Source organism: Mesoplodon densirostris, chromosome 19 (assembly GCF_025265405.1).
Source record: "Mesoplodon densirostris isolate mMesDen1 chromosome 19, mMesDen1 primary haplotype, whole genome shotgun sequence".
NCBI classification, from domain to species: Eukaryota; Metazoa; Chordata; class Mammalia; order Artiodactyla; family Ziphiidae; genus Mesoplodon; species Mesoplodon densirostris.
Window position 1 is genome coordinate 62,901,814 of NC_082679.1, and position 27,966 is coordinate 62,929,779.

General features: G+C 42.6%; 1 protein-coding gene across 1 annotated transcript in view; it reads right to left on the minus strand.

Annotated features, from left to right (window-relative positions):
- GINS2 (GINS complex subunit 2) overlaps positions 1-25,868 on the minus strand; it is a 34,963-nt gene extending 9,095 nt beyond the window's left edge. The window contains exons 1-2 of the mRNA XM_060085187.1: positions 25,680-25,868; positions 25,337-25,451 (exon numbers count right to left, since the gene is read on the minus strand). Of these exons, the coding sequence (XP_059941170.1) occupies positions 25,337-25,451; positions 25,680-25,769 (205 nt within the window). The 5' untranslated portion in view covers positions 25,770-25,868. The remainder of the gene's footprint in view (positions 1-25,336; positions 25,452-25,679) is intronic.
- Positions 25,869-27,966: the final 2,098 nt, after the last annotated feature.

The following is a 27,966-nucleotide window of genomic DNA, read 5'->3' on the forward strand; positions in this document are numbered from 1 at the left end:
CTTCTAGGAGGCAGGTACCCCTGGGTGATTTCCAAAGGGAAGGGGATAATCAAAATCTCTCAGAGGCTTTTCAAATTTCATATGCCCCCCAACCCCGACCCCAAATAAATGTGACATTCATTCTTTACTAGTAATGAGCCATTCATAGCTCCGGGGTGAGAAAAAGACTGCAACGGTTCAGGATGAAGACCGTGTGCCTCTTTGATGTGGTATTTTCTTTTCGGTTTTTTCCCAACAGCTTTACTGAGGCGTAATCAACATACCATACAATTCACCCATTCAATGGTTTTTAGTATATTCACAGAGTTGTGCACCCATCAGTTCAATCAGCTTCAGAACATTTTCATCACCCCAAAAGGAAGCCCATAATGGTTCCATCACCTGCTCAAACCCTCATCCTTAGGCAACCACTAATCTTCTTTGTCTCTGTGGATATGCCTGCTCTGAACAATTCATATAAATAGAAGAATACAGTAGTTGGTCTTTGTGTCTGGTTCTTCTCTCACTTAATGTAACATTTTAAAGGTTCATCGGGACTTCCCTGGTGACGCAGTGGTTAAGAATCCGCCTGCCAATGCAGGAGACACGGGTTTGAGCCCTGGTCCAGGAAGATCCCACATGCCGCGGAGCAACTAAGGCCGTGCACCACAACTACTGAGCCTGCGCCCTAGAGCCTGTGCGCCACAACTACTGAAGCCCACGTGCCACAACTACTGAGCCTGCGCTCTAGAGGCCTGTGAAGCCGTCGTGCCTAGAGCCCGTGCTCTGCAACAAGAGAAGCCACTGCAATGAGAAGAACACGCCCAAACTCATTCTATAAGGCCACCATCACTCTAATATCAAAACCAGACAAAGATACCATAAAAAAAAGAAAATTACAGGCTAATATCACTGATGAACAGACACAAAAATCCTCAACAAAATACCGGCAAACCGAATTGAACAATACTCTAAAAGGATCATACACCATGATCAAGTGGGATTATCCCAAAGTTGGAAGGATTTTTCAATATCTGCAAATCAATCAGTGTGATACACCATATTAACAAACTGAAGAATAAAAACCATATGATCGGACTTTCCTGGTGGCTCAGTGGTTAAGAATCCGCTTGCCAATGCAGGGGACACAGGTTCGAGCCCTGTTCTGGGAAGACCCCACATGCCATGGAGCAACTAAGCCTGTGAGCCACAACTACTGAGCCTGCGCTCTAGAGCCCACGAGCCACAACTACTGAGTCTGCACTCCAGAGCCCACGAGCCACAACTACTAAAGCCCGCACACCTAGAGCCCGTGCTCCACAACAAGAGGAGCCACCGCCATGAGAAGCCCGTGGACCGCAATGAAGAGTAGCCCCCGCTCGCCGCAATTAGAGAAAGCCCGCGCGTAGCAACGAAGAACCAAGTCAGCCATAAATAAATAAATAAAACAAAAACAAACAAACAAAACCATATGATCATCTCAATAGATGCAGAAAAGGCTTTTGATAAAATTCAACACCAATTTATAATAAAAACTCTCCAGAAAGTGGGCATAGAGGGAACCTACCTCAACATAATAAAGGCCATATATGACAAACCTACAGCTAACATCATACTCAACGGTGAAAACCTGAAAGCATTTCCTATGAGATCAAGAACAAGGATGTCGGGCTTCCCTGGTGGCGCAGTGGTTGAGAATTTGCCTGCTAATGCAGGGGACACGGGTTCGAGCCCTGGTCTGGGAAGATCCCACATGCCACGGAGCAACTAGGCCCGTGAGCCACAACTACTGAGCCTGCGCATCTGGAGCCTGTGCTCCTCAACAAGAGAGGCCGCGACAGTGAGAGGCCCGCGCACCGCGATGAAGAGTGGCCCCCACTTGCTACAACTAGAGATAGCCCTCGCACAGAAACGAAGACCCAACACAGCAAAAATAAATAAATTAATTAATTAATAAACTCCTATCCCCAATATCTTCTTTAAAAAAAAAAAAAAAAAAAGAACAAGGATGTCCACCCTCTCCACTTTTTTTTTTTTTTTTTTTTTTTGCGGTACGCAGGCCTCTCACTGTTGTGGCTTCTCCCGTTGCGGAGCACAGGTTCCAGACACGCAGGCTCAGCGGCCATGACTCACGGGCCCAGCTGCTCCACAGCATGTGGGATCTTCCCAGACGGGGGAACAAACCTGTGTCCCCTGCATCGGCAGGCGGACTCTCAACCACTGTGCCACCAGGGAAGCCCCACCCTCTCCACTTTTATTCAACATAGTTTGGAAGTCCTAATCATGGCAATCAGAGAAGAAAAAGAAATAAAAGGAATCCAAATTGGAAAAGAAGTAAAACCGTCACTGTTTGAAGATGACAGGATACTATACATAGAAAATCCTAAAGATGCTACCAGAAAACTACAAGAGCTGATCAATGAATTCAGCAAAGTGGCAGGATACAAAATACATACACGGAAATCTGTTGCATTTCTATACACTAACACGAAAGATCAGAACCAGAAATTAAAGAAACAACCCCATTTACCAGCACATCAAAAAGAATAAAATTCCCAGGAATAAACCTACCTAAGGAGACAAAAGACCTGTACTCTGAAAACTTTAACACACTAATGAAAGAAATCAAAGATGATACAAACAGATGGAAAGATATACCATGTTCTTCAACTAGAAGATCAATGTTGTCAATATCACTATACTACCCAAGTCATTCTACAGAATCGATGCAATCCCTATTAAATTAACAGTGGCATTTTTCACAGAACTGGAACAAAACATTTAAAAATGCGTATGGAAACAAAAAACATGCGGAATTGCCAAAGGAATCCTGACAAGAGAAAACGAAACTTGAGCAATCAGGCTCCCTGACTTCAGACTATACTACAAAAAGCTATAGTAATCAAAAAAAGTATGCTACAGGCAAACACAAAAAATATAGATCAAAGAAAGCTCAGAAACAAACACAAACTTATGGCCAATTAATCTACGACTAAGGAGGTAAGCCTATACAATGGAGAAAAGACATTCTCTTAAATAAGTGGTGCTACACTGGTACTCAGTGTACCAGTGTGTACAGGACAGCTACATGTAAAAGACTGAAACTGGAACACTGTCTAACAGCATACATAAAAATAAACTCAAACAGAATTAAAGACCTAAGTGTAAGGCTGGGATACTAAAAACTCTTAGAGGGAAACATACGCAAAACACTCTGAAATAAATCACATCGAAATATTTTTGATCTGTCTCCTAAAATAATGGAAATAAAAACAAAAATAAACAAATGAGACCTCATTAAACTCAAAAGCTTTCACAAGCAAACAAAACCATGAAGAAAATGACAAGACAACTCACAGAATGAGAGAAATATTTGCAAACGTTGTGACTGACAAAAGCTTAATCTCCAAAATTTACAAACAGCTCATGCACCTCAATACCCAAAAAATCAAACAACCCGATATAAAAAGGGGGAAGACCTAAATAGACTTTTCTCCAAAGAAGACATACAGGGCTTCCCTGGTGGCGCGGTGGTTGAGAGTCTGCCTGCCAATGCAGGGGACACGGGTTCGTGCCCCAGTCTGGGAAGATCCCACATGCCGCGGAGCGGCTGGGCCCGTGAGCCATGGCCGCTGAGCCTGCACGTCCGGAGCCTGTGCTCCGCAACAGGAGAGGCCACATCAGTGAGAGGCCCACATATCGCAAAATAAATAAATAAATAAATAAAATAAAATAAAGTACTATTCTCATTATAAAAAAAAAAAAAAAAAGAAGACATACAGAGGGCCAAGAGGCACATGAAAAGATTCGCAACATGACTAATTATAAGCGAAATGCAAATCAAAACTACAATGAGATATCACCTTACACCAGTCAGAATGGCTAACATCAAAAACGCAACATGACTAATTATAAGCGAAATGCAAATCAAAACTACAATGAGATATCACCTTACACCAGTCAGAATGGCTAACATCAAAAAGTATACAAACAGGGCTTCCCTGGTGGCACAGTGGTTGGGAGTCCGCCTGCAGATGCAGGGGACACGGGTTCGTGCCCCGGTCTGGGAGGATCCCACATGCCGCGGAGCGGCTGGGCCCGTGAGCCATGGCCGCTGAGCCTGTGCGTCCGGAGCCTGTACTCCGCAATGGGAGAGGCCACAACAGTGAGAGGCCCACGTACCAAAAAAAAAAAAAAAAAAAGTATACAAACAATAAACACTGGAGAGGGTGTGGAGAAAAGGGAACCCTCCTATGCTGTTGGTGGGACTGTCAATTGGTACAGTAACTATGGAAAACACTATGGACGTTCTTTAAAAAACTAAAAATAGAGCTACCATAAGATGCAGCAATCCCACTCCTGGTCATATATCTGGAGAAAACCACGGTTTGAAAGGACACATGCACCCCAAAGTTCACTGAAGTGCTGCTTACAATAGCCAAGACAGGGAAGCAACCTAAATGTTCACGAACAGATGAATGGATAAAGAAGATGTGGTACATATATACACTGGAGTATTACTCAGCCATTAAAAGCAATGACATAATGCCATTTGCAGCAACACAGACAGACATGGAGATTATCATACTAAGTGAAGTAAACCAGATAGAGAAAGACAAATATCATACAATACAGCTTATGTGCAGAATCTAAAACAAAATATGCAAACGGACTTATTTACAAAATAGAAACAGGCTCACAGACTTAGAAAATAGACTTACAGTTACCAAAGGAGAAAAGTGGAGGGGAAAGATAAATTGGGAGTACGGGACTGACATATACACACTACTCTATTTCAAATAAATAACCAACAAGGACCTACTGTATAACACAGGGAACTCCGCTCACTATCCTGTAATAACCGAAATGCGAAAAGAATTTGAAAAAGAGTAGATACATGTATATGTAAAACTGAATCACTATACTGTATAACTGAAACTAACACAACATTATTAATCAACAAAACCCCAATATAAAATAAAAATTAAAACCAAAACAAAAATAAACAAATGGGACCTCATTAAACTCAAAAGCTTTTCACAGCAAAGGAAACCATAAACAAAACGAAACGACAACCTACAGAATGGGAGAAAATACTGGCAAAGGATGGGACCGACAAGAAATCAATCTCCAAAATTTACAAAGAGCTCATGCAACTCAATATCAAAAAAGCAAACCACCCCATCAAAAAATGGACAGGAGACCTAAATAGCCTTTTCTCCAAAAAAAACATACAGACATCCACAGGCACATGAGAAGGTGCTCAACATCGCTAATTATTAGAGATATGCAAATCAGAACTATAATATCACCTCACACCAGTCACAACGGCCATCATCAAAAAGCCCACAAACGATAAATGCTGGAGAGGGTGCGGAGAAAGGAGAACCCTCCTACACTCTTGGTGGGAATGTAAGCTGCTGCAGCCACTGTGGAGAACAGTAGGGAGGTTCCTCAGAAACTAAAACTAGAGCTACCATAGGATCCAACAACCCAACTCCTGGGCATATACCCGGACAAAAGTATAACTGAAAAAGATACACGCACCGCTGTGTTCATGGTAGCACTGCTTACAATAGCTGAGACATGGAAGAAACCTAAATGTCCATCTTCATAAAGAAGATGTGGTACGTATATACAATGAAATACTACTTGGCCATAAAAGAGAACGAAATAATGCCATTTGCAGCAACATGGATGCAACTAGAGAGTATCATACTAAGTGAAGTAAGAAAGAGAAAGACAAATACCATGTGATATCACTTACACGTGGAATCTAAAATATGGCACAAATGAACCTATCTACAAAACAGAAACAGACTCACAGACACAGGGATCAGATTGGGGGCTGCCAAACGGGACGGGCGGAGGGAGAGAGGGATGGACTGGGAGTTTGGGGTTGGTAGCTGCAAACTATCATATTTAGAACAGATAAAAAACAAGGTCCTACTGTTTAGCACTGGGAACTACATCCAACCTCCCGGGATAAACCATAATGGAAAGGAATATGTAAAAAAAAGAATGTATATATGTGAATCACCGAGTCACTTTGCTGTACAGCAGAGATGCACACAACATTATACATCATCGATACTTTGATTTTAAAAAACAAATAAAATAATTCCATTTGCAGCAACGTGGATGGACTTGGAGATTATCATACTAAGTGAAGTAAGCCAGACACAGAAAGACAAATATCACATGGTATCACTTATATGCAGAACCTAAAACAAAATATACAAATGGACTTATTTACAAAATAGAAACACACTCACTGACTTAGAAAACAAAGTTATGATTACCAAAGGGGAAAGGTGGAGGGGAAGGATAAACTGGGAGTATGGGACTGGCATCTACACACTACTATATTTCAAATAAATAACCAACAGGACCTACAGTGTAACACAGGGAACTCTGCTCACTATGCTGTAATAACCGAAATGGGAAAAGAATTTGAAAAAGAGGAGAGACATGTATATGTATAACTGAATCACTTTGCTGTACACCAGAAAATAACAACGCTGTTAATCAATTAAACTCCAAAGTAAAAGAAAAATTAAAACAAAAATAAACAAATGGGACCTCATTAAACTCAAAAGCTTCTGCAAGCAAAGGAAACCATAAACAAAAGGAGAAGACAGGGCTTCCCTGGGGGCGCGGTGGTTGAGGGTCCGCCTGCCGATGCAGGGGACGCGGGTTCGTGCCCCGGTCCGGGACGATCCCACGTGCCGCAGAACAGCTGGGCCCGTGAGCCACGGCCGCTGAGCCTGCGCTCCGCACTGGGAGAGGCCACAACAGTGAGAAGCCCGCGTATCGGAGAAAAAAAAAAGTACACAAACAATAAATACTGGAGAGGGTGTGGAGAAAAGGGAACCCTCCTACGCTGTTGGTGGGACTGTCAATTGGTACCGTAACTATGGAAAACACTATGGACGTTCTTTAAAAAACTAAAAATAGAGCTACCGTAAGATGCAGCAATCCCACTCCTGGTCATATATCTGGAGAAAACCACGGTTTGAAAGGACACATGCACCCCAAAGTTCACTGAAGTGCTGCTTACAAAAGCCAAGACAGGGAAGCAACCTAAATGTTCACGAACAGATGAGTGGATAAAGAAGATGTGGTACATATATACACTGGAGTATTCCTCAGCCATTAAAAGCAATGACATAATGCCATTTGCAGCAACACAGACAGACATGGAGATTATCATACTAAGTGAAGTAAACCAGATAGAGAAAGACAAATATCATACAATACAGCTTATGTGCAGAATCTAAAACAAAATATGCAAACGGACTTATTTACAAAATAGAAACAGGCTCACAGACTTAGAAAATAAACTTACAGTTACCAAAGGAGAAAAGTGGAGGGGAAAGATAAATTGGGACTATGGGACGGACATATACACACTACTCTATTTCAAATAAATAACCAACAAGGACCTACTGTATAACACAGGGAACTCCGCTCACTATCCTGTAATAGCCGAAATGCGAAAAGAATTTGAAAAAGAGTAGATACATGTATATGTAAAACTGAATCACTATACTGTATACCTGAAACTAATACAACATTATTAATCAACAAAACCCCAGTATAAAATAAAAATTAAAACCAAAAGTAAACAAATGGGACCTCATTAAACTCAAAAGCTTTTCACAGCAAAGGAAACCATAAACAAAACGAAACAACAACCTACAGAATGGGAGAAAATACTGGCAAAGGATGGGACCGACAAGAAATCAATCTCCAAAATTTACAAAGAGCTCATGCAACTCAATATCAAAAAAGCAAACCACCCCATCAAAAAATGGACAGGAGACCTAAATAGCCTTTTCTCCAAAAAAAACATACAGACATCCACAGGCACATGAGAAGGTGCTCAACATCGCTAATTATTAGAGAAATGCAAATCAGAACTATAATATCACCTCACACCCGTCAGAACGGCCATCATCAAAAAGCCCACAAACGATAAATGCTGGAGAGGGTGCGGAGAAAGGAGAACCCTCCTACACTCTTGGTGGGAATGTAAGCTGCTGCAGCCACTGTGGAGAACAGTAGGGAGGTTCCTCAGAAACTAAAACTAGAGCTACCATAGGATCCAACAACCCAACTCCTGGGCATATACCCGGACAAAAGTATAACTGAAAAAGATACACGCACCGCTGTGTTCATGGTAGCACTGCTTACAATAGCTGAGACATGGAAGAAACCTAAATGTCCATCTTCATAAAGAAGATGTGGTACGTATATACAATGAAATACTACTTGGCCATAAAAGAGAACGAAATAATGCCATTTGCAGCAACATGGATGCAACTAGAGAGTATCATACTAAGTGAAGTAAGAAAGAGAAAGACAAATACCATGTGATATCACTTACACGTGGAATCTAAAATATGGCACAAATGAACCTATCTACAAAACAGAAACAGACTCACAGACACAGGGATCAGATTGGGGGCTGCCAAACGGGACGGGCGGAGGGAGAGAGGGATGGACTGGGAGTTTGGGGTTGGTAGCTGCAAACTATCATATTTAGAACAGATAAAAAACAAGGTCCTACTGTTTAGCACTGGGAACTACATCCAACCTCCCGGGATAAACCATAATGGAAAGGAATATGTAAAAAAAAGAATGTATATATGTGAATCACCGAGTCACTTTGCTGTACAGCAGAGATGCACACAACATTATACATCATCGATACTTTGATTTTAAAAAACAAATAAAATAATTCCATTTGCAGCAACGTGGATGGACTTGGAGATTATCATACTAAGTGAAGTAAGCCAGACACAGAAAGACAAATATCACATGGTATCACTTATATGCAGAACCTAAAACAAAATATACAAATGGACTTACTTACAAAATAGAAACACACTCACTGACTTAGAAAACAAAGTTATGATTACCAAAGGGGAAAGGTGGAGGGGAAGGATAAACTGGGAGTATGGGACTGGCATCTACACACTACTATATTTCAAATAAATAACCAACAGGACCTACAGTGTAACACAGGGAACTCTGCTCACTATGCTGTAATAACCGAAATGGGAAAAGAATTTGAAAAAGAGGAGAGACATGTATATGTATAACTGAATCACTTTGCTGTACACCAGAAAATAACAACGCTGTTAATCAATTAAACTCCAAAGTAAAAGAAAAATTAAAACAAAAATAAACAAATGGGACCTCATTAAACTCAAAAGCTTCTGCAAGCAAAGGAAACCATAAACAAAAGGAGAAGACAGGGCTTCCCTGGGGGCGCGGTGGTTGAGGGTCCGCCTGCCGATGCAGGGGACGCGGGTTCGTGCCCCGGTCCGGGACGATCCCACGTGCCGCAGAACAGCTGGGCCCGTGAGCCACGGCCGCTGAGCCTGCGCTCCGCACTGGGAGAGGCCACAACAGTGAGAAGCCCGCGTATCGGAGAAAAAAAAAAGTATACAAACAATAAATACTGGAGAGGGTGTGGAGAAAAGGGAACCCTCCTACGCTGTTGGTGGGACTGTCAATTGGTACCGTAACTATGGAAAACACTATGGACGTTCTTTAAAAAACTAAAAATAGAGCTACCGTAAGATGCAGCAATCCCACTCCTGGTCATATATCTGGAGAAAACCACGGTTTGAAAGGACACATGCACCCCAAAGTTCACTGAAGTGCTGCTTACAAAAGCCAAGACAGGGAAGCAACCTAAATGTTCACGAACAGATGAGTGGATAAAGAAGATGTGGTACATATATACACTGGAGTATTCCTCAGCCATTAAAAGCAATGACATAATGCCATTTGCAGCAACACAGACAGACATGGAGATTATCATACTAAGTGAAGTAAACCAGATAGAGAAAGACAAATATCATACAATACAGCTTATGTGCAGAATCTAAAACAAAATATGCAAACGGACTTATTTACAAAATAGAAACAGGCTCACAGACTTAGAAAATAAACTTACAGTTACCAAAGGAGAAAAGTGGAGGGGAAAGATAAATTGGGACTATGGGACGGACATATACACACTACTCTATTTCAAATAAATAACCAACAAGGACCTACTGTATAACACAGGGAACTCCGCTCACTATCCTGTAATAGCCGAAATGCGAAAAGAATTTGAAAAAGAGTAGATACATGTATATGTAAAACTGAATCACTATACTGTATACCTGAAACTAATACAACATTATTAATCAACAAAACCCCAGTATAAAATAAAAATTAAAACCAAAAGTAAACAAATGGGACCTCATTAAACTCAAAAGCTTTTCACAGCAAAGGAAACCATAAACAAAACGAAACAACAACCTACAGAATGGGAGAAAATACTGGCAAAGGATGGGACCGACAAGAAATCAATCTCCAAAATTTACAAAGAGCTCATGCAACTCAATATCAAAAAAGCAAACCACCCCATCAAAAAATGGACAGGAGACCTAAATAGCCTTTTCTCCAAAAAAAACATACAGACATCCACAGGCACATGAGAAGGTGCTCAACATCGCTAATTATTAGAGAAATGCAAATCAGAACTATAATATCACCTCACACCCGTCAGAACGGCCATCATCAAAAAGCCCACAAACGATAAATGCTGGAGAGGGTGCGGAGAAAGGAGAACCCTCCTACACTCTTGGTGGGAATGTAAGCTGCTGCAGCCACTGTGGAGAACAGTAGGGAGGTTCCTCAGAAACTAAAACTAGAGCTACCATAGGATCCAACAACCCAACTCCTGGGCATATACCCGGACAAAAGTATAACTGAAAAAGATACACGCACCGCTGTGTTCATGGTAGCACTGCTTACAATAGCTGAGACATGGAAGAAACCTAAATGTCCATCTTCATAAAGAAGATGTGGTACGTATATACAATGAAATACTACTTGGCCATAAAAGAGAACGAAATAATGCCATTTGCAGCAACATGGATGCAACTAGAGAGTATCATACTAAGTGAAGTAAGAAAGAGAAAGACAAATACCATGTGATATCACTTACACGTGGAATCTAAAATATGGCACAAATGAACCTATCTACAAAACAGAAACAGACTCACAGACACAGGGATCAGATTGGGGGCTGCCAAACGGGACGGGCGGAGGGAGAGAGGGATGGACTGGGAGTTTGGGGTTGGTAGCTGCAAACTATCATATTTAGAACAGATAAAAAACAAGGTCCTACTGTTTAGCACTGGGAACTACATCCAACCTCCCGGGATAAACCATAATGGAAAGGAATATGTAAAAAAAAGAATGTATATATGTGAATCACCGAGTCACTTTGCTGTACAGCAGAGATGCACACAACATTATACATCATCGATACTTTGATTTTAAAAAACAAATAAAATAATTCCATTTGCAGCAACGTGGATGGACTTGGAGATTATCATACTAAGTGAAGTAAGCCAGACACAGAAAGACAAATATCACATGGTATCACTTATATGCAGAACCTAAAACAAAATATACAAATGGACTTACTTACAAAATAGAAACACACTCACTGACTTAGAAAACAAAGTTATGATTACCAAAGGGGAAAGGTGGAGGGGAAGGATAAACTGGGAGTATGGGACTGGCATCTACACACTACTATATTTCAAATAAATAACCAACAGGACCTACAGTGTAACACAGGGAACTCTGCTCACTATGCTGTAATAACCGAAATGGGAAAAGAATTTGAAAAAGAGGAGAGACATGTATATGTATAACTGAATCACTTTGCTGTACACCAGAAAATAACAACGCTGTTAATCAATTAAACTCCAAAGTAAAAGAAAAATTAAAACAAAAATAAACAAATGGGACCTCATTAAACTCAAAAGCTTCTGCAAGCAAAGGAAACCATAAACAAAAGGAGAAGACAGGGCTTCCCTGGGGGCGCGGTGGTTGAGGGTCCGCCTGCCGATGCAGGGGACGCGGGTTCGTGCCCCGGTCCGGGACGATCCCACGTGCCGCAGAACAGCTGGGCCCGTGAGCCACGGCCGCTGAGCCTGCGCTCCGCACTGGGAGAGGCCACAACAGTGAGAAGCCCGCGTATCGGAGAAAAAAAAAAGTATACAAACAATAAATACTGGAGAGGGTGTGGAGAAAAGGGAACCCTCCTACGCTGTTGGTGGGACTGTCAATTGGTACCGTAACTATGGAAAACACTATGGACGTTCTTTAAAAAACTAAAAATAGAGCTACCGTAAGATGCAGCAATCCCACTCCTGGTCATATATCTGGAGAAAACCACGGTTTGAAAGGACACATGCACCCCAAAGTTCACTGAAGTGCTGCTTACAAAAGCCAAGACAGGGAAGCAACCTAAATGTTCACGAACAGATGAGTGGATAAAGAAGATGTGGTACATATATACACTGGAGTATTCCTCAGCCATTAAAAGCAATGACATAATGCCATTTGCAGCAACACAGACAGACATGGAGATTATCATACTAAGTGAAGTAAACCAGATAGAGAAAGACAAATATCATACAATACAGCTTATGTGCAGAATCTAAAACAAAATATGCAAACGGACTTATTTACAAAATAGAAACAGGCTCACAGACTTAGAAAATAAACTTACAGTTACCAAAGGAGAAAAGTGGAGGGGAAAGATAAATTGGGACTATGGGACGGACATATACACACTACTCTATTTCAAATAAATAACCAACAAGGACCTACTGTATAACACAGGGAACTCCGCTCACTATCCTGTAATAGCCGAAATGCGAAAAGAATTTGAAAAAGAGTAGATACATGTATATGTAAAACTGAATCACTATACTGTATACCTGAAACTAATACAACATTATTAATCAACAAAACCCCAGTATAAAATAAAAATTAAAACCAAAAGTAAACAAATGGGACCTCATTAAACTCAAAAGCTTTTCACAGCAAAGGAAACCATAAACAAAACGAAACAACAACCTACAGAATGGGAGAAAATACTGGCAAAGGATGGGACCGACAAGAAATCAATCTCCAAAATTTACAAAGAGCTCATGCAACTCAATATCAAAAAAGCAAACCACCCCATCAAAAAATGGACAGGAGACCTAAATAGCCTTTTCTCCAAAAAAAACATACAGACATCCACAGGCACATGAGAAGGTGCTCAACATCGCTAATTATTAGAGAAATGCAAATCAGAACTATAATATCACCTCACACCCGTCAGAACGGCCATCATCAAAAAGCCCACAAACGATAAATGCTGGAGAGGGTGCGGAGAAAGGAGAACCCTCCTACACTCTTGGTGGGAATGTAAGCTGCTGCAGCCACTGTGGAGAACAGTAGGGAGGTTCCTCAGAAACTAAAACTAGAGCTACCATAGGATCCAACAACCCAACTCCTGGGCATATACCCGGACAAAAGTATAACTGAAAAAGATACACGCACCGCTGTGTTCATGGTAGCACTGCTTACAATAGCTGAGACATGGAAGAAACCTAAATGTCCATCTTCATAAAGAAGATGTGGTACGTATATACAATGAAATACTACTTGGCCATAAAAGAGAACGAAATAATGCCATTTGCAGCAACATGGATGCAACTAGAGAGTATCATACTAAGTGAAGTAAGAAAGAGAAAGACAAATACCATGTGATATCACTTACACGTGGAATCTAAAATATGGCACAAATGAACCTATCTACAAAACAGAAACAGACTCACAGACACAGGGATCAGATTGGGGGCTGCCAAACGGGACGGGCGGAGGGAGAGAGGGATGGACTGGGAGTTTGGGGTTGGTAGCTGCAAACTATCATATTTAGAACAGATAAAAAACAAGGTCCTACTGTTTAGCACTGGGAACTACATCCAACCTCCCGGGATAAACCATAATGGAAAGGAATATGTAAAAAAAAGAATGTATATATGTGAATCACCGAGTCACTTTGCTGTACAGCAGAGATGCACACAACATTATACATCATCGATACTTTGATTTTAAAAAACAAATAAAATAATTCCATTTGCAGCAACGTGGATGGACTTGGAGATTATCATACTAAGTGAAGTAAGCCAGACACAGAAAGACAAATATCACATGGTATCACTTATATGCAGAACCTAAAACAAAATATACAAATGGACTTACTTACAAAATAGAAACACACTCACTGACTTAGAAAACAAAGTTATGATTACCAAAGGGGAAAGGTGGAGGGGAAGGATAAACTGGGAGTATGGGACTGGCATCTACACACTACTATATTTCAAATAAATAACCAACAGGACCTACAGTGTAACACAGGGAACTCTGCTCACTATGCTGTAATAACCGAAATGGGAAAAGAATTTGAAAAAGAGGAGAGACATGTATATGTATAACTGAATCACTTTGCTGTACACCAGAAAATAACAACGCTGTTAATCAATTAAACTCCAAAGTAAAAGAAAAATTAAAACAAAAATAAACAAATGGGACCTCATTAAACTCAAAAGCTTCTGCAAGCAAAGGAAACCATAAACAAAAGGAGAAGACAGGGCTTCCCTGGGGGCGCGGTGGTTGAGGGTCCGCCTGCCGATGCAGGGGACGCGGGTTCGTGCCCCGGTCCGGGACGATCCCACGTGCCGCAGAACAGCTGGGCCCGTGAGCCACGGCCGCTGAGCCTGCGCTCCGCACTGGGAGAGGCCACAACAGTGAGAAGCCCGCGTATCGGAGAAAAAAAAAAGTATACAAACAATAAATACTGGAGAGGGTGTGGAGAAAAGGGAACCCTCCTACGCTGTTGGTGGGACTGTCAATTGGTACCGTAACTATGGAAAACACTATGGACGTTCTTTAAAAAACTAAAAATAGAGCTACCGTAAGATGCAGCAATCCCACTCCTGGTCATATATCTGGAGAAAACCACGGTTTGAAAGGACACATGCACCCCAAAGTTCACTGAAGTGCTGCTTACAAAAGCCAAGACAGGGAAGCAACCTAAATGTTCACGAACAGATGAGTGGATAAAGAAGATGTGGTACATATATACACTGGAGTATTCCTCAGCCATTAAAAGCAATGACATAATGCCATTTGCAGCAACACAGACAGACATGGAGATTATCATACTAAGTGAAGTAAACCAGATAGAGAAAGACAAATATCATACAATACAGCTTATGTGCAGAATCTAAAACAAAATATGCAAACGGACTTATTTACAAAATAGAAACAGGCTCACAGACTTAGAAAATAAACTTACAGTTACCAAAGGAGAAAAGTGGAGGGGAAAGATAAATTGGGACTATGGGACGGACATATACACACTACTCTATTTCAAATAAATAACCAACAAGGACCTACTGTATAACACAGGGAACTCCGCTCACTATCCTGTAATAGCCGAAATGCGAAAAGAATTTGAAAAAGAGTAGATACATGTATATGTAAAACTGAATCACTATACTGTATACCTGAAACTAATACAACATTATTAATCAACAAAACCCCAGTATAAAATAAAAATTAAAACCAAAAGTAAACAAATGGGACCTCATTAAACTCAAAAGCTTTTCACAGCAAAGGAAACCATAAACAAAACGAAACGACAACCTACAGAATGGGAGAAAATACTGGCAAAGGATGGGACCGACAAGAAATCAATCGCCAAAATTTACAAAGAGCTCATGCAACTCAATATCAAAAAAGCAAACCACCCCATCAAAAAATGGACAGGAGACCTAAATAGCCTTTTCTCCAAAAAAAACATACAGACATCCACAGGCACATGAGAAGGTGCTCAACATCGCTAATTATTAGAGAAATGCAAATCAGAACTATAATATCACCTCACACCCGTCAGAACGGCCATCATCAAAAAGCCCACAAACGATAAATGCTGGAGAGGGTGCGGAGAAAGGAGAACCCTCCTACACTCTTGGTGGGAATGTAAGCTGCTGCAGCCACTGTGGAGAACAGTAGGGAGGTTCCTCAGAAACTAAAACTAGAGCTACCATAGGATCCAACAACCCAACTCCTGGGCATATACCCGGACAAAAGTATAACTGAAAAAGATACACGCACCGCTGTGTTCATGGTAGCACTGCTTACAATAGCTGAGACATGGAAGAAACCTAAATGTCCATCTTCATAAAGAAGATGTGGTACGTATATACAATGAAATACTACTTGGCCATAAAAGAGAACGAAATAATGCCATTTGCAGCAACATGGATGCAACTAGAGAGTATCATACTAAGTGAAGTAAGAAAGAGAAAGACAAATACCATGTGATATCACTTACACGTGGAATCTAAAATATGGCACAAATGAACCTATCTACAAAACAGAAACAGACTCACAGACACAGGGATCAGATTGGGGGCTGCCAAACGGGACGGGCGGAGGGAGAGAGGGATGGACTGGGAGTTTGGGGTTGGTAGCTGCAAACTATCATATTTAGAACAGATAAAAAACAAGGTCCTACTGTTTAGCACTGGGAACTACATCCAACCTCCCGGGATAAACCATAATGGAAAGGAATATGTAAAAAAAAGAATGTATATATGTGAATCACCGAGTCACTTTGCTGTACAGCAGAGATGCACACAACATTATACATCATCGATACTTTGATTTTAAAAAACAAATAAAATAATTCCATTTGCAGCAACGTGGATGGACTTGGAGATTATCATACTAAGTGAAGTAAGCCAGACACAGAAAGACAAATATCACATGGTATCACTTATATGCAGAACCTAAAACAAAATATACAAATGGACTTACTTACAAAATAGAAACACACTCACTGACTTAGAAAACAAAGTTATGATTACCAAAGGGGAAAGGTGGAGGGGAAGGATAAACTGGGAGTATGGGACTGGCATCTACACACTACTATATTTCAAATAAATAACCAACAGGACCTACAGTGTAACACAGGGAACTCTGCTCACTATGCTGTAATAACCGAAATGGGAAAAGAATTTGAAAAAGAGGAGAGACATGTATATGTATAACTGAATCACTTTGCTGTACACCAGAAAATAACAACGCTGTTAATCAATTAAACTCCAAAGTAAAAGAAAAATTAAAACAAAAATAAACAAATGGGACCTCATTAAACTCAAAAGCTTCTGCAAGCAAAGGAAACCATAAAGAAAACGAGAAGACAGGGCTTCCCTGGGGGCGCGGTGGTTGAGGGTCCGCCTGCCGATGCAGGGGACGCGGGTTCGTGCCCCGGTCCGGGAAGATCCCACGTGCCGCGGAGCGGCTGGGCCCGTGGGCCATGGCTGCTGGGCCTGCACATCCGGAGCCTATGCTCCGCAGCGGGAGAGGCCGCAACAGTGAGAGGTTCGCGTATCGGAAAAAAAAAGGGGGACGGGAGACCTAAATAGACTTTTCTCCAAAGAAAACATACAGATGGCCCCAGGCACATGAGAAGATGCTCAACGTCGCTAATTATTAGAGAAATGCAAATCAAAACAACAATGAGATATCATCTCACACTGGTCACAATGGTCATCACAAAAAAGTCTACACAAATAACAAAGACTGGTGAGGGTGTGGAGAAAAGGGAACCCTGCTACACTGTTGCTGGCAATGTAAACTGGTACAGCCACTATGGAAAACAGTATTGAGGTTCCTTTAAAAAAAAAAAAAAATAGAGCTACCATATGACCCAGGAATCCCACTCCTGGGCATATATCTGGAAAAAAAACATGATTCGAAAGGATACATGCACCCCAATGTTCATTGCAGCGCTACTTAAAATAGCCAGGACATGGAAGCAACCTAAATGTCCTTTGACAGAGGAATGGATAAAGAAGATGTGGTACATATATACAATGGGGTATTACTCAGCCATTAAAAGGAATGATATAATGCCATTTGCAGCAACACAAACCTGGAGATTATCATACTAAGTGAAGTAAGCCACACAGAGAAAGGCAAATATCATATGATACGGCTTCATGCAGAATCTAAAACAAAATATACAAATGGACTTATTTACAAAACAGAAACGGACTCACAGACTTAGCAAACAAACTTATGGTTACCAAAGGAAAAAGATGTAGGGGAAGGATAAATTGGGGAGTGTGGGGTTGACATACACAGTAAGTTTCCCACATACAAACGAGTTCCGTTCCACGAGGGCATTCGTAGCCCCATTTGTTCAGAAGTCCAACGAAGTTAGCGTAGGTACCCAACTAACATAATAGGCTATATAGTACTGTACTGTAATTGGTTTATAATGCTTTTCACACAAATAATACATAAAAGCAAACACACAAAATAAAGAAACATTTAAAATCTTACAGTACAGTACCTTGAAAAGTACAGTAGTCCAGTACAACAGCTGGCATACAGAGCTGGCATCGAGGGAACAGGCAAGAAGAGTTCCTGACTGGAGGAGGGAGAGGAGGTGGGACATGATAGAGCTGAAAGACCGTCAGCAACAGGAGATGGAGGGCGAGCTGCAATTTCACTCACGCCTGACGTTCACGGCACAGGTTCTGGTTCTTTGCTGGATCGATTCTATCTACCCTCTTGAAAAAATGATCCAGTGATGTCTTGGTAGTGGTTCTTTTTATCTCCTCACAGATGACACGGTAGCACTGGATTGCATTCTGATCGGCTGCTGCAGCCTTCGTGTACCGTTCTGTGTTCGGGTCCTGTGCCTCAAAAACCAACAGTGCCCCCTCAAATAAAGAAAATCCCCTTGCAATTTCCTGTGTTGTGAATCAGTTCGATTCTTCAGTTACTTCTTCCTCTTGTCTTTGTCCTTTCTCTGGGCCTCCAATTCCTTCAGGTCTTCAGTAGTGAGCTCCTCGTGTTGCACAGCAAGGAGTTCAATGAAGTCGTCCTCTTGCAGATCTAGCTCCAGCCTCTCGCTGAGGGTCACTACGTTGCTGAAGACCTCTTTGGACTCCTCATCCACCTTCTCAAATCCAAGAAAATCGTGAACAAACTGTGGGCAAAGGTTCTTCCAAACCCCATTCATGGTGATGGCCATAACGTCATGCCAAGAAAAGTCAATCTTTTTTACGGTCGTGTAGATGTTACAGTCCTTCCAGAACTGTCACAAAGTTGTTCCTGCTTGGTCACTCGCCTTTACTGCCTGACGAAAAGCGTGATGTAAATAATATTTCTTGAAAGTCGCTATAACTCCCTGGTCCATATCCTGGATGAGCGACATGGTATTCAGTGGCAGATGCACTACTTTGACGTTGGGATGAAAGTCATTCATGAACGGGGGGTAGCCCGGATCACTGTCGAGCAGCAAAAGAATGTTGAACGGGATGTCCTTCTCCAAGCAATGTTTCTCTACCTCTGGGATAAAATGGTAGAAAAACCAATCCTGGAAAATGGCCTGTATAACCCAGGCTTTGGGGTTACTCTTCCACACAAAAGGAAAAGAGCCCTTGGCTACGTTTTTAAGGGCTCTTGGGTTCTCTGAATGATAAACAGAGGCTTCAGCTTCATATCACCAGAAGCACTGCCATCAAACAACAGAGTTAGCCTACGCTTTGCTGCTTTACAGCCCGGCATCAACTTTTCCTCCTTACTGATGTAACTTCAGTCTGGCATCCTCTTCCAGTACAGTCCTGTCTCATCCACATTAAAAACCTGCTTGGGTAAATACATGCCTTCATCAATAATTTCTCAAAGTGTTTCAGGAAATTCCCGGGCAGCTATTGTATCTGCACTCACTGCCTCGCCACTTACTTTTACCTTGTGAAGTTGGCTCCAGTCTTGAACTGATGAAACCAGCCGTGGCTGGCATTAGAAGATATGCCCTCTGATTCTTCACCATGTTGCTTCTTCAAGTCTTCATAAAGGCTTTTGGCTTTCTCTTGAATCAGCATTAAACTGAGCAGGACTCGATGCTAATGCTGATCCGCCATCCACATACTGACAAGTTTCTGCATCCCCTCCATCACTTTTCCACGCTTCTTTGATATTACTGTCAACATCATCGGCACAGCACACTTCACATGTTCCATGATCTTGTCCTTGTTCTTCAGGATCGAGCTGGTGGTTGAACGATTCTTGTTATGAGAATGAGCGACGTCTGCCATCTTTTCGCCTCTCTCCACTCTCTCAATTATTTTCACTTTTGTTTCCACTGTTATTGCCTGGCACTTCTTAGCAGTACCAGCTACATCACCACTGCTTTTATGCTTGCTTCCGGACATCCTGAGCTTGAAATAAAGATACTGTACTAGTGTACTCTATACAGTAAAGTACACCAAAGCACAACCACTTCTAGAGGATGCACGCACATGGCAATGTACTCCAGACACGTGAACTAACAGATGTGACTGGACATGTGAACGCACGTTCCCATCTTTGAAAGTTCGCAACTTGAAGGTTCATATGTAGGGACTTACTGTACACACTACTATATTTAAAATACATAACCAACAAGGACCTACTGTACAGCACAGGGAACTCTGATTAACATTCTCTAATAACCTAAATGAAAAAAGAATTTGAAAAAGAGTTCATACATGTATAACTAAATCACTTCATTGTAAACCTAAAAATAACACATTGTTAATCAACTATACTCCAATATAAAATAAAAATTAAAAACAAAAAGGGACTTACCTGGTGATCCAGTGGGAAAGACTCTGAGCTCCCAATGCAGGGGACCCTGGTTTGATCCCTGAACAGGGAACTAGATCCTGCACGCATGCCAAAACTAAGAAGCCCGCAGGCCACAACTAAGAAGCCCACATGTCAAAACTTAGAAGCCCGCATGCCACAACAAAGACCTGGCACAGCCAAAACAAATAAATAAAAAATAATAATAATAAATATTTTTTAAAATTAAAACAAAAACAAACAAAAAAAAAATGATACCTCACTGAACTCAAAAGCTTCTGCAAGCAAAGGAAACCATAAGAAAAATGACAAGACAACCCACAGAATGGGAGAAAGTATTTGCAAACGATGTGACCAACAAAAGATTAATCTCCAAAATTTACAAACAGGTCGTGTAGCTCAATATCGAAAAAACAAACAACCCAATAAAAAAATGGGCAAAGATCTAAATACACTTTCTTCCAAAGAAGACATATAGATGTCCACAGGCACATGAAAAAATGCTCAACATCGCTAATTCTTAGAGAAATGCAAATTGAAACTACAGTGAGATATCACCTCACACCAGTCAGAATGACCATCATTGAAAACTCTACAAACAATAAATACTGGAGAGGGTCTGGAGAAAAGGGAACCCTCCTACACTGTTGATGGGAATGTAAATTGGTACAGCCACTATGGAGAACAGTATGGAAGTTCCTTAAAAAACTAAATAGAGTTACCATATGACCCAGCAATCCCACTACTGGTCATATATCTGGAGAAAACCATGGTTTGAAAGGATACATGCACCCCAATATTCACTGCAGTGCTGCTTACAATTAGGCCAGCCATGTCAGCCACCTAAATGTCCATCAACATATGAATGCATAAAGATGATGTGGTACATATATACAATGGAATACTACTCAGCCATTAAGAATGAAATAATGCCATTTGCAGCAACACAGATAGACCAGATGATCATACTAAATGAAATAAGCCAGAAAGGGAAATACAAATACCATGAGTTATATGTGGAATCTAAAATATGGCACAAATGAACCTACCTGCAAAACAGAAACAGACTCACAGACATAAGAGATCATACTTGTGGTTGCCAAGGGGGAGGGCGGTGGGGGAGAGGGATCAACTGGGAGTTTGAGGTTAGCAGATGTAAACTATTATACAGAGGATGGATAAACAGCAAGGTCCTACTATACAGCACAGTGAACTATATTCAATGTCCTGGGATAAAGCATAATTGAAAAGAATATAAAAATGAGTGTATGTGTATAAATGAGTCACTTTGCTGTACAGCAGACAGTGGCACAACACTGTAAATCAAATATACTTCAATAAACAAAAATAAAATTATTTTTTAAAAACCTTGAAAAATCTAGTCCATTTCCAGCAAAAATCAAATTTCTAAGGAAAATAAGGGAATATTTAAAGCTTCTATTATGGGAAAAAATGCACTATGGAAATGTCTGTCTTGCCACAAATAAATGATCTAATGTACCACTCTTTAGGAAAAAAAGAAAAAAAAGGAATGTATACGTGTACATATGTGGGTCACTTTGCTGTACAGCAGAGATTAGCACAACACTGTAAATCACCCATGCTAGCACAGGGAGGTCAGCTCGGTGCTCTGTGACCACCTAGAGGGGTGGGATAGGGAGGGTGGGAGGGAGACGCAAGAGGGAGGAGATATGGGGATATATGTTTACATATAGCTGATTCACTTTGTTATACAGCAGAAACTAACACACCATTGTAAAGCAATTTTACTCCAATAAAGATGTTAAAAAAAAATCACCTATGCTTCAATAAAAAAAATTAAAAAAAAAAAAAAAGAATGAAATAATGTCATTTGTAGCAACATGGATGAACCTGGTGATTAACATACTAAGTAAAGTAAGCCAGACAGAGAAAGACAAATATCATATGATATCACTTATATGAAGAATCTAAAAAAAATGAGAGAGGGCCTCCCTGGTGGCGCAAGTGGTTAAGAGTCCGCCTGCCGATGCAGGGGATACGGGTTCGTGCCCCGGTCTGGGAGGATCCCATATGCCGCGGAGCGGCTGGGCCCGTGAGCCATGGCCGCTGGGCCTGCGCATCCGGAGCCTGTGCTCCGCAACGGGAGAGGCCACAACAGTGAGAGGCCCACATACCGCAAAAAGAAAAAAAAAAAAAAAAAAAAAAAAAAAAAGAGAGAAATGAACTTATCTACAAAACAGAAACAGACTCACAAGACTTAGAAAACAAACTTATGGTTACTAAAGGGGAGAAATGGAGATGAGGGATAAATTTGGAGTTTGGAATTGACATATACACACTACCATATCTAAAATAGATACCCAACAAGCACCTACTGTATAGCACATGGAACTCTGCTCAATATCCTAGTAATCTAAATGGGAAAAGAATTTGAAAAAGAATAGATACATGTATATGTATAACTGAATCACTTTTCTGTACACCTGGAATTAACACAACATTGTTTTGTTTTGTTTATTTATTTATTTGGCTGCATTGGGTCTTTGTTACTGCATGCTGGCTTCTCATTGCGGTGGTTTCTCTTGTTGCAGAGCACGGGCTCTAGGCGGTGGGCTTCAGTAGTTGTGGCACGCAGGCTCAGTAGTTGTGGCTTGCGGGCTCTAGAATGCAGGCTCAGTAGTTGTGGCGAACAGGCTCAGGTGCTCCGTGGCATGTGGGATCTTCCTGGACCAGGGCTCGAACCCATGTCGCCTGCACTGGCAGGCGGATTCTTAACCACTGCGCCACCAGCAAAGTCCCAAACGGAACACTGTTAATCAACTATACTCCAATATAAAATAAAACTTAAAAACAAAAATAAAAATAAACAGACAGGACCTCTTTAAACACAAAAGCTTTTGCACAGCAAAGAAAACCATATACAAAATGAAAAGACAACCCACAGAATGGGAGAAAATATTTGCAAATGATGTGACCAACAAAAGATTTATCTCCAAAATTTAGAAAGGTCTCATGCAGGTCAATACCAAAAAAGAAAAAAAAAAAGAAAAACCAAACAACCCCATCAAAAAACAGACAGGAGACCTAAATAGCCTTTTTTCCAAAGAAAACATACACACGTCGACAGGCATATGAGAAGATGCTCAACATCTCTAATCATTAGAGAAACGCAAATCAAAACTACAATGAGATATTACCTCACACCAGTCAGAATGTCCACCATCAAAAAACCTACAAACAATAAATACTGGAGACAGCGTGGAGAAAAGCGAACCCTCTTGCACTGTTGGTGGGAAAGTAAATTGATACAGCCACTATGGAGAAGAGTATGGAGGTTCCTCAGAAAACTAAAAATAGCATTACCACATGATCCAGCAATCCCACTCCCAGGCATCTACCGGGACAAAACTTAATTCGAAAAGATCCATGCACCCCAATGTTCACTGCAGCCCTGTTTACAATAGCCCAGACATGGAAGCCACTTAAATGTCCATCGACAGAGGAATGGATAAAGAAGATGTGGCACATATATACAATGGAATATTACTCAGCCATAAAAAGAAACGAAATTGAGCTATTTGTAATGAGGTGGATAGACCTAGAGTCTGTCATACAGAGTGAAGTAAGTCAGAAAGAGAAAAACAAATACTGTATGCTAACACATATATATGGAATTTAAGGGGAAAAAAATGTCATGAAGAACCTAGGGGTAAGACGGGAATGGAGACACAGACCTACTAGAGAATGGACTTGAGGATATGGGAAGGGGGAGGGGTAAGCTGTGACAAAGCGAGAGAGAGGCATGGACATATATACACTACCAAACGTAAAATAGATAGCTAGTGGGAAGCAGCCGCAGAGCACAGGGAGATCAGCTTGGTGCTTTGTGACCACCTAGAGGGGTGGGATAGGGAGGGTGGGAGGGAGGGAGACGCAAGAGGGAGGAGATATGGGGATATATGTATATGTATAACTGATTCACTTTGTTATAAAGCAGAAACTAACACCCTTGTAAAGCAATTATACTCCAATAAAGATGTAAAAAAAAAAAAGATGTGGTACATTTACACAATGGAATATTACTCAGCCATTAAAAAAGAAAGAAATAATGCCACTTGCAGCAACATGGATGGACCTGGAGATTATCATACTAAGTGAGATAAGTCAGACAGAGAAAGACAAATATATGATAATATTTATATGCGGAATCTTAAAATGATACAAATGAACTTATTTACAAAACGTAAACAGACTCACAGACTTAGAAAACAAACTTATGGTGACCAAAGGGGAAAGGTGGAGGGGAGTGATAAACTGGTAGTTTGGGGTTGACATATACACACTATGATATTTAAAATAATCAATAAGGACCTACTGTACAGCACAGGGAACTCTGCTCACTATTCTGTAATAACCAAGGTGGGAAAAGAATTTGAAAAAGAATAGATACATGTATATGTACCTGAATCACTTTGCTGAACACCTGAAACTACCACAACACTGTTTATCAACTATACTGCAATATAAAACTAGAATTAAAATAAAATAAAAGCTTGTGGAAATATCTTAAAATCAAAACCAGAACTAGAATTTGTAGACACACCCCAAACGACCATTACTAACAGTGGTCCGCGGCCTCTCGCAGCTGAGACTGGGAAGCATTCATTGATTTCACCTGATGAGCGACGCTGCGTCCGTGGAAGGACCGCTTGCCTCCACCCGCGGGAGGGCGACCCCGGCCCCCAACGGCCCGCCTCCCCCACCACACCCCGCTCCCCCTCCACACCCCGCTCCCCCTCCACGTCCTCACCCACGTCCATCCACTCGGGGGGGAGCAGCCGACACTTCTGTCTCTGTTTCAGGTTGATCGCCAGCCACAGAGGCACCTGCACTGGTAAGCCGGGGTTGAAAGGCCCCAGGTCGCCCTGCAAGCAAACACACACACACACCGTCCCTCAAAACTGCATCGCTGGACCTCTGCTGTCCACGGGCTGAAGCCCGAGCGCGCTCTCGGCCACACCGCGCCCCACCGCTCATTTGCGCTGGGTCCCGAACGCCGCCCGACGACACCTGTGGGCGCTAGACCCGCCGCCCAGCCCCCCTCCCGGAAGCGGGAACCGACCAGGGAGAGCCGGAGGCCCGGCGGGTCTCACCCCGATGAGGTAGATCTTGTCCAGACTGAAGTTCGGGATAATGGTGACCAGCTCCTTCTCGGCCAGAAACTCCACCTCGGCCGCGTCCATAGTGGGGCCCGCAGACAGTCCGGGACTCACCGCTGCCTCCGGCCCCTCAGCGTCCGGGAAGACGCGCTGCAACCGCCGCTTTCCCGCCACCGAGCAATGCCCAGCCTCTGGCCGGAAGGAGCCTCGGCCGGCCTATAGAAACGCAGCGTCCTCCACGGGGCGGCGGAAGGCGGGGACAGCGGATGCTACGAGCCCGCGGATTGGCGAGCCTGAACGAGGCTGCGAGCAGACCCCGCCCCTCTCGTGGGCAGGCCCCGCCCCCTCCCGTGTCCCGGCCTTGCCCCTCCCGTGGGCAGCACACCTGGCGCCGCCGGCTCACCTGCACCTAGTACAGCCTTCGGTGTCCCTTCACCTACCCCGGGCGCCCGCCCGCCAACACCGCGAGTCAAACTGCGGGTGGGCTTCGGGGCCAGGAGTAAATGCATGTAATTGGTCACAGCGTGACCTGGCTACACAGACGCGGCCCCGGGCCGCAGCGGAGCGAGCGAAGGCGTTGTTTCCTTTAACTTAACAATCTTCTGCCTTCCCTGTACACGGGGTTAATATCTATAAAAATGAAGATTCCTGGGAATTCCTTGGCGGTCCAGTGGTTAGGACTCCGCGCTTTGGGCCCGGGTTGATCCCTGGTTGGGGAACTAAGATCCCACAAGCAGCACGGTGCGGCCAAAGGAAAAAAAAACGCAGATTCCTTCACTGCATCCACATATTCCAATTCGGAAACCGCAGGGGAGAGGCTCACAATTCGCACTTTGGCAGACTCCCCAGGTGAGACTTGTGAAGGGGCAAGTTTGCGCACCTGGGGCAAATAACGTATTGATGAGCTCATCTGTTGGCCAGTCCGGGTGCCCTCTATACCGTGGGCTCATCTGAACCTTTACAACAGGGGTTCTAAGACCCTCCTCTGTCAGCATCCCCGGGGAGATTCCGAATGTTCACATGCACACACCTGCAGGCTTGTGATTCAGGGGTCTGGGTGAGGACAGTGTTGATTTTAATCAGGGATTTTGATGGGGTGATAATAGGCCAGGAAAACTTCCTGGGAGGTGAAGCAGCTAGAAGAGAACTGGGTGGGGGTGGGTGGGGGGGGTCAGGAAGGGGCGGGGGCCAGGGGGGAGTTGAGTTCAACACCATGATCATTAGGCTCTGAGAAAAAGCATATGTGACAGGAGGATTTCAGGCTTCTAGATCCCAGCAGGAAAGCTGTCTCACCCCAGAAAACGGCACACTTTCCTCTCTAACCACCCTGAAACCTGCCCCATGTCAGGTTGTCGGGAAATGAAATAAGGCCGTAATTCAGTTCTGCTCGCTCGCATGGCCTGGAAAGTTGTCTGTTGTTTATCTGCATTGGAAGCTGTCATTGCAGGCCTGGAGATTTCCTTCATTGTGTCATTTATGAAGACAAATACTTTCAAAGAAAATAAAAGATCCCTCGGGACGCTGTGTGAGAGAGCACGTGACCACTCTGAACTTCAGTCTCTTCATCTGCAAGCGAGGTAGGAAGAGGAGTACCCAGGGGGTTGGGGAGGAGGGGAAGCTGTAGGCCACCTGGCCCCTCCTAAAATAGAAGCTCCCTCAGTCATCTGCAGAGAGTGTGTGCCAGCTTGTCTGGGTTTTGACTGATGGGGGAATGTTTTCTTGACTGGCAAATATCTGTGTTTCAAACTTGGTGAGGCTTCCCTCCCTGATTTTCGCAAAAATTTTTGTAAAAGAGCAAAGGAAAAAAGCTGGCTGGAAAGCGGAGATTCAGAGAGGCCTCAGCAGAATGAGCAGGAGAGCTAGCAGAGCCCGGTACCTTGGTGTCCTCATGGGTAAGGTGGGGACAGTGCCGCTGCTTACCTTGCAGGGCTGCTGGGAGAACAAGACAAGGGGGGTGCAGCTTTACACACTGCAAAATGGTGGCGTCCTGGAGTCTCAAACTTGAGCAGACACCAAGGTCCTTAGGGGGCTTCTTAAAGCAGCACAAATCACAATAGCCAGCAGGTGGAAATACCAAATGTCCATCAGCTGAGGGTTGGATAAACAACATGTGGCCCATACTTATTACGGGATATTATTCGGCCATAGACAGGAATGAAGCACTGGTGCATGCTACAATGTGGAGGACCCTTGAAAACATTATACTACATGAAAGAGGCCAGACACAAAAACCATATATGATTCCATTTATATGAACTGTGCAGAAGAGGTAAATCCATAG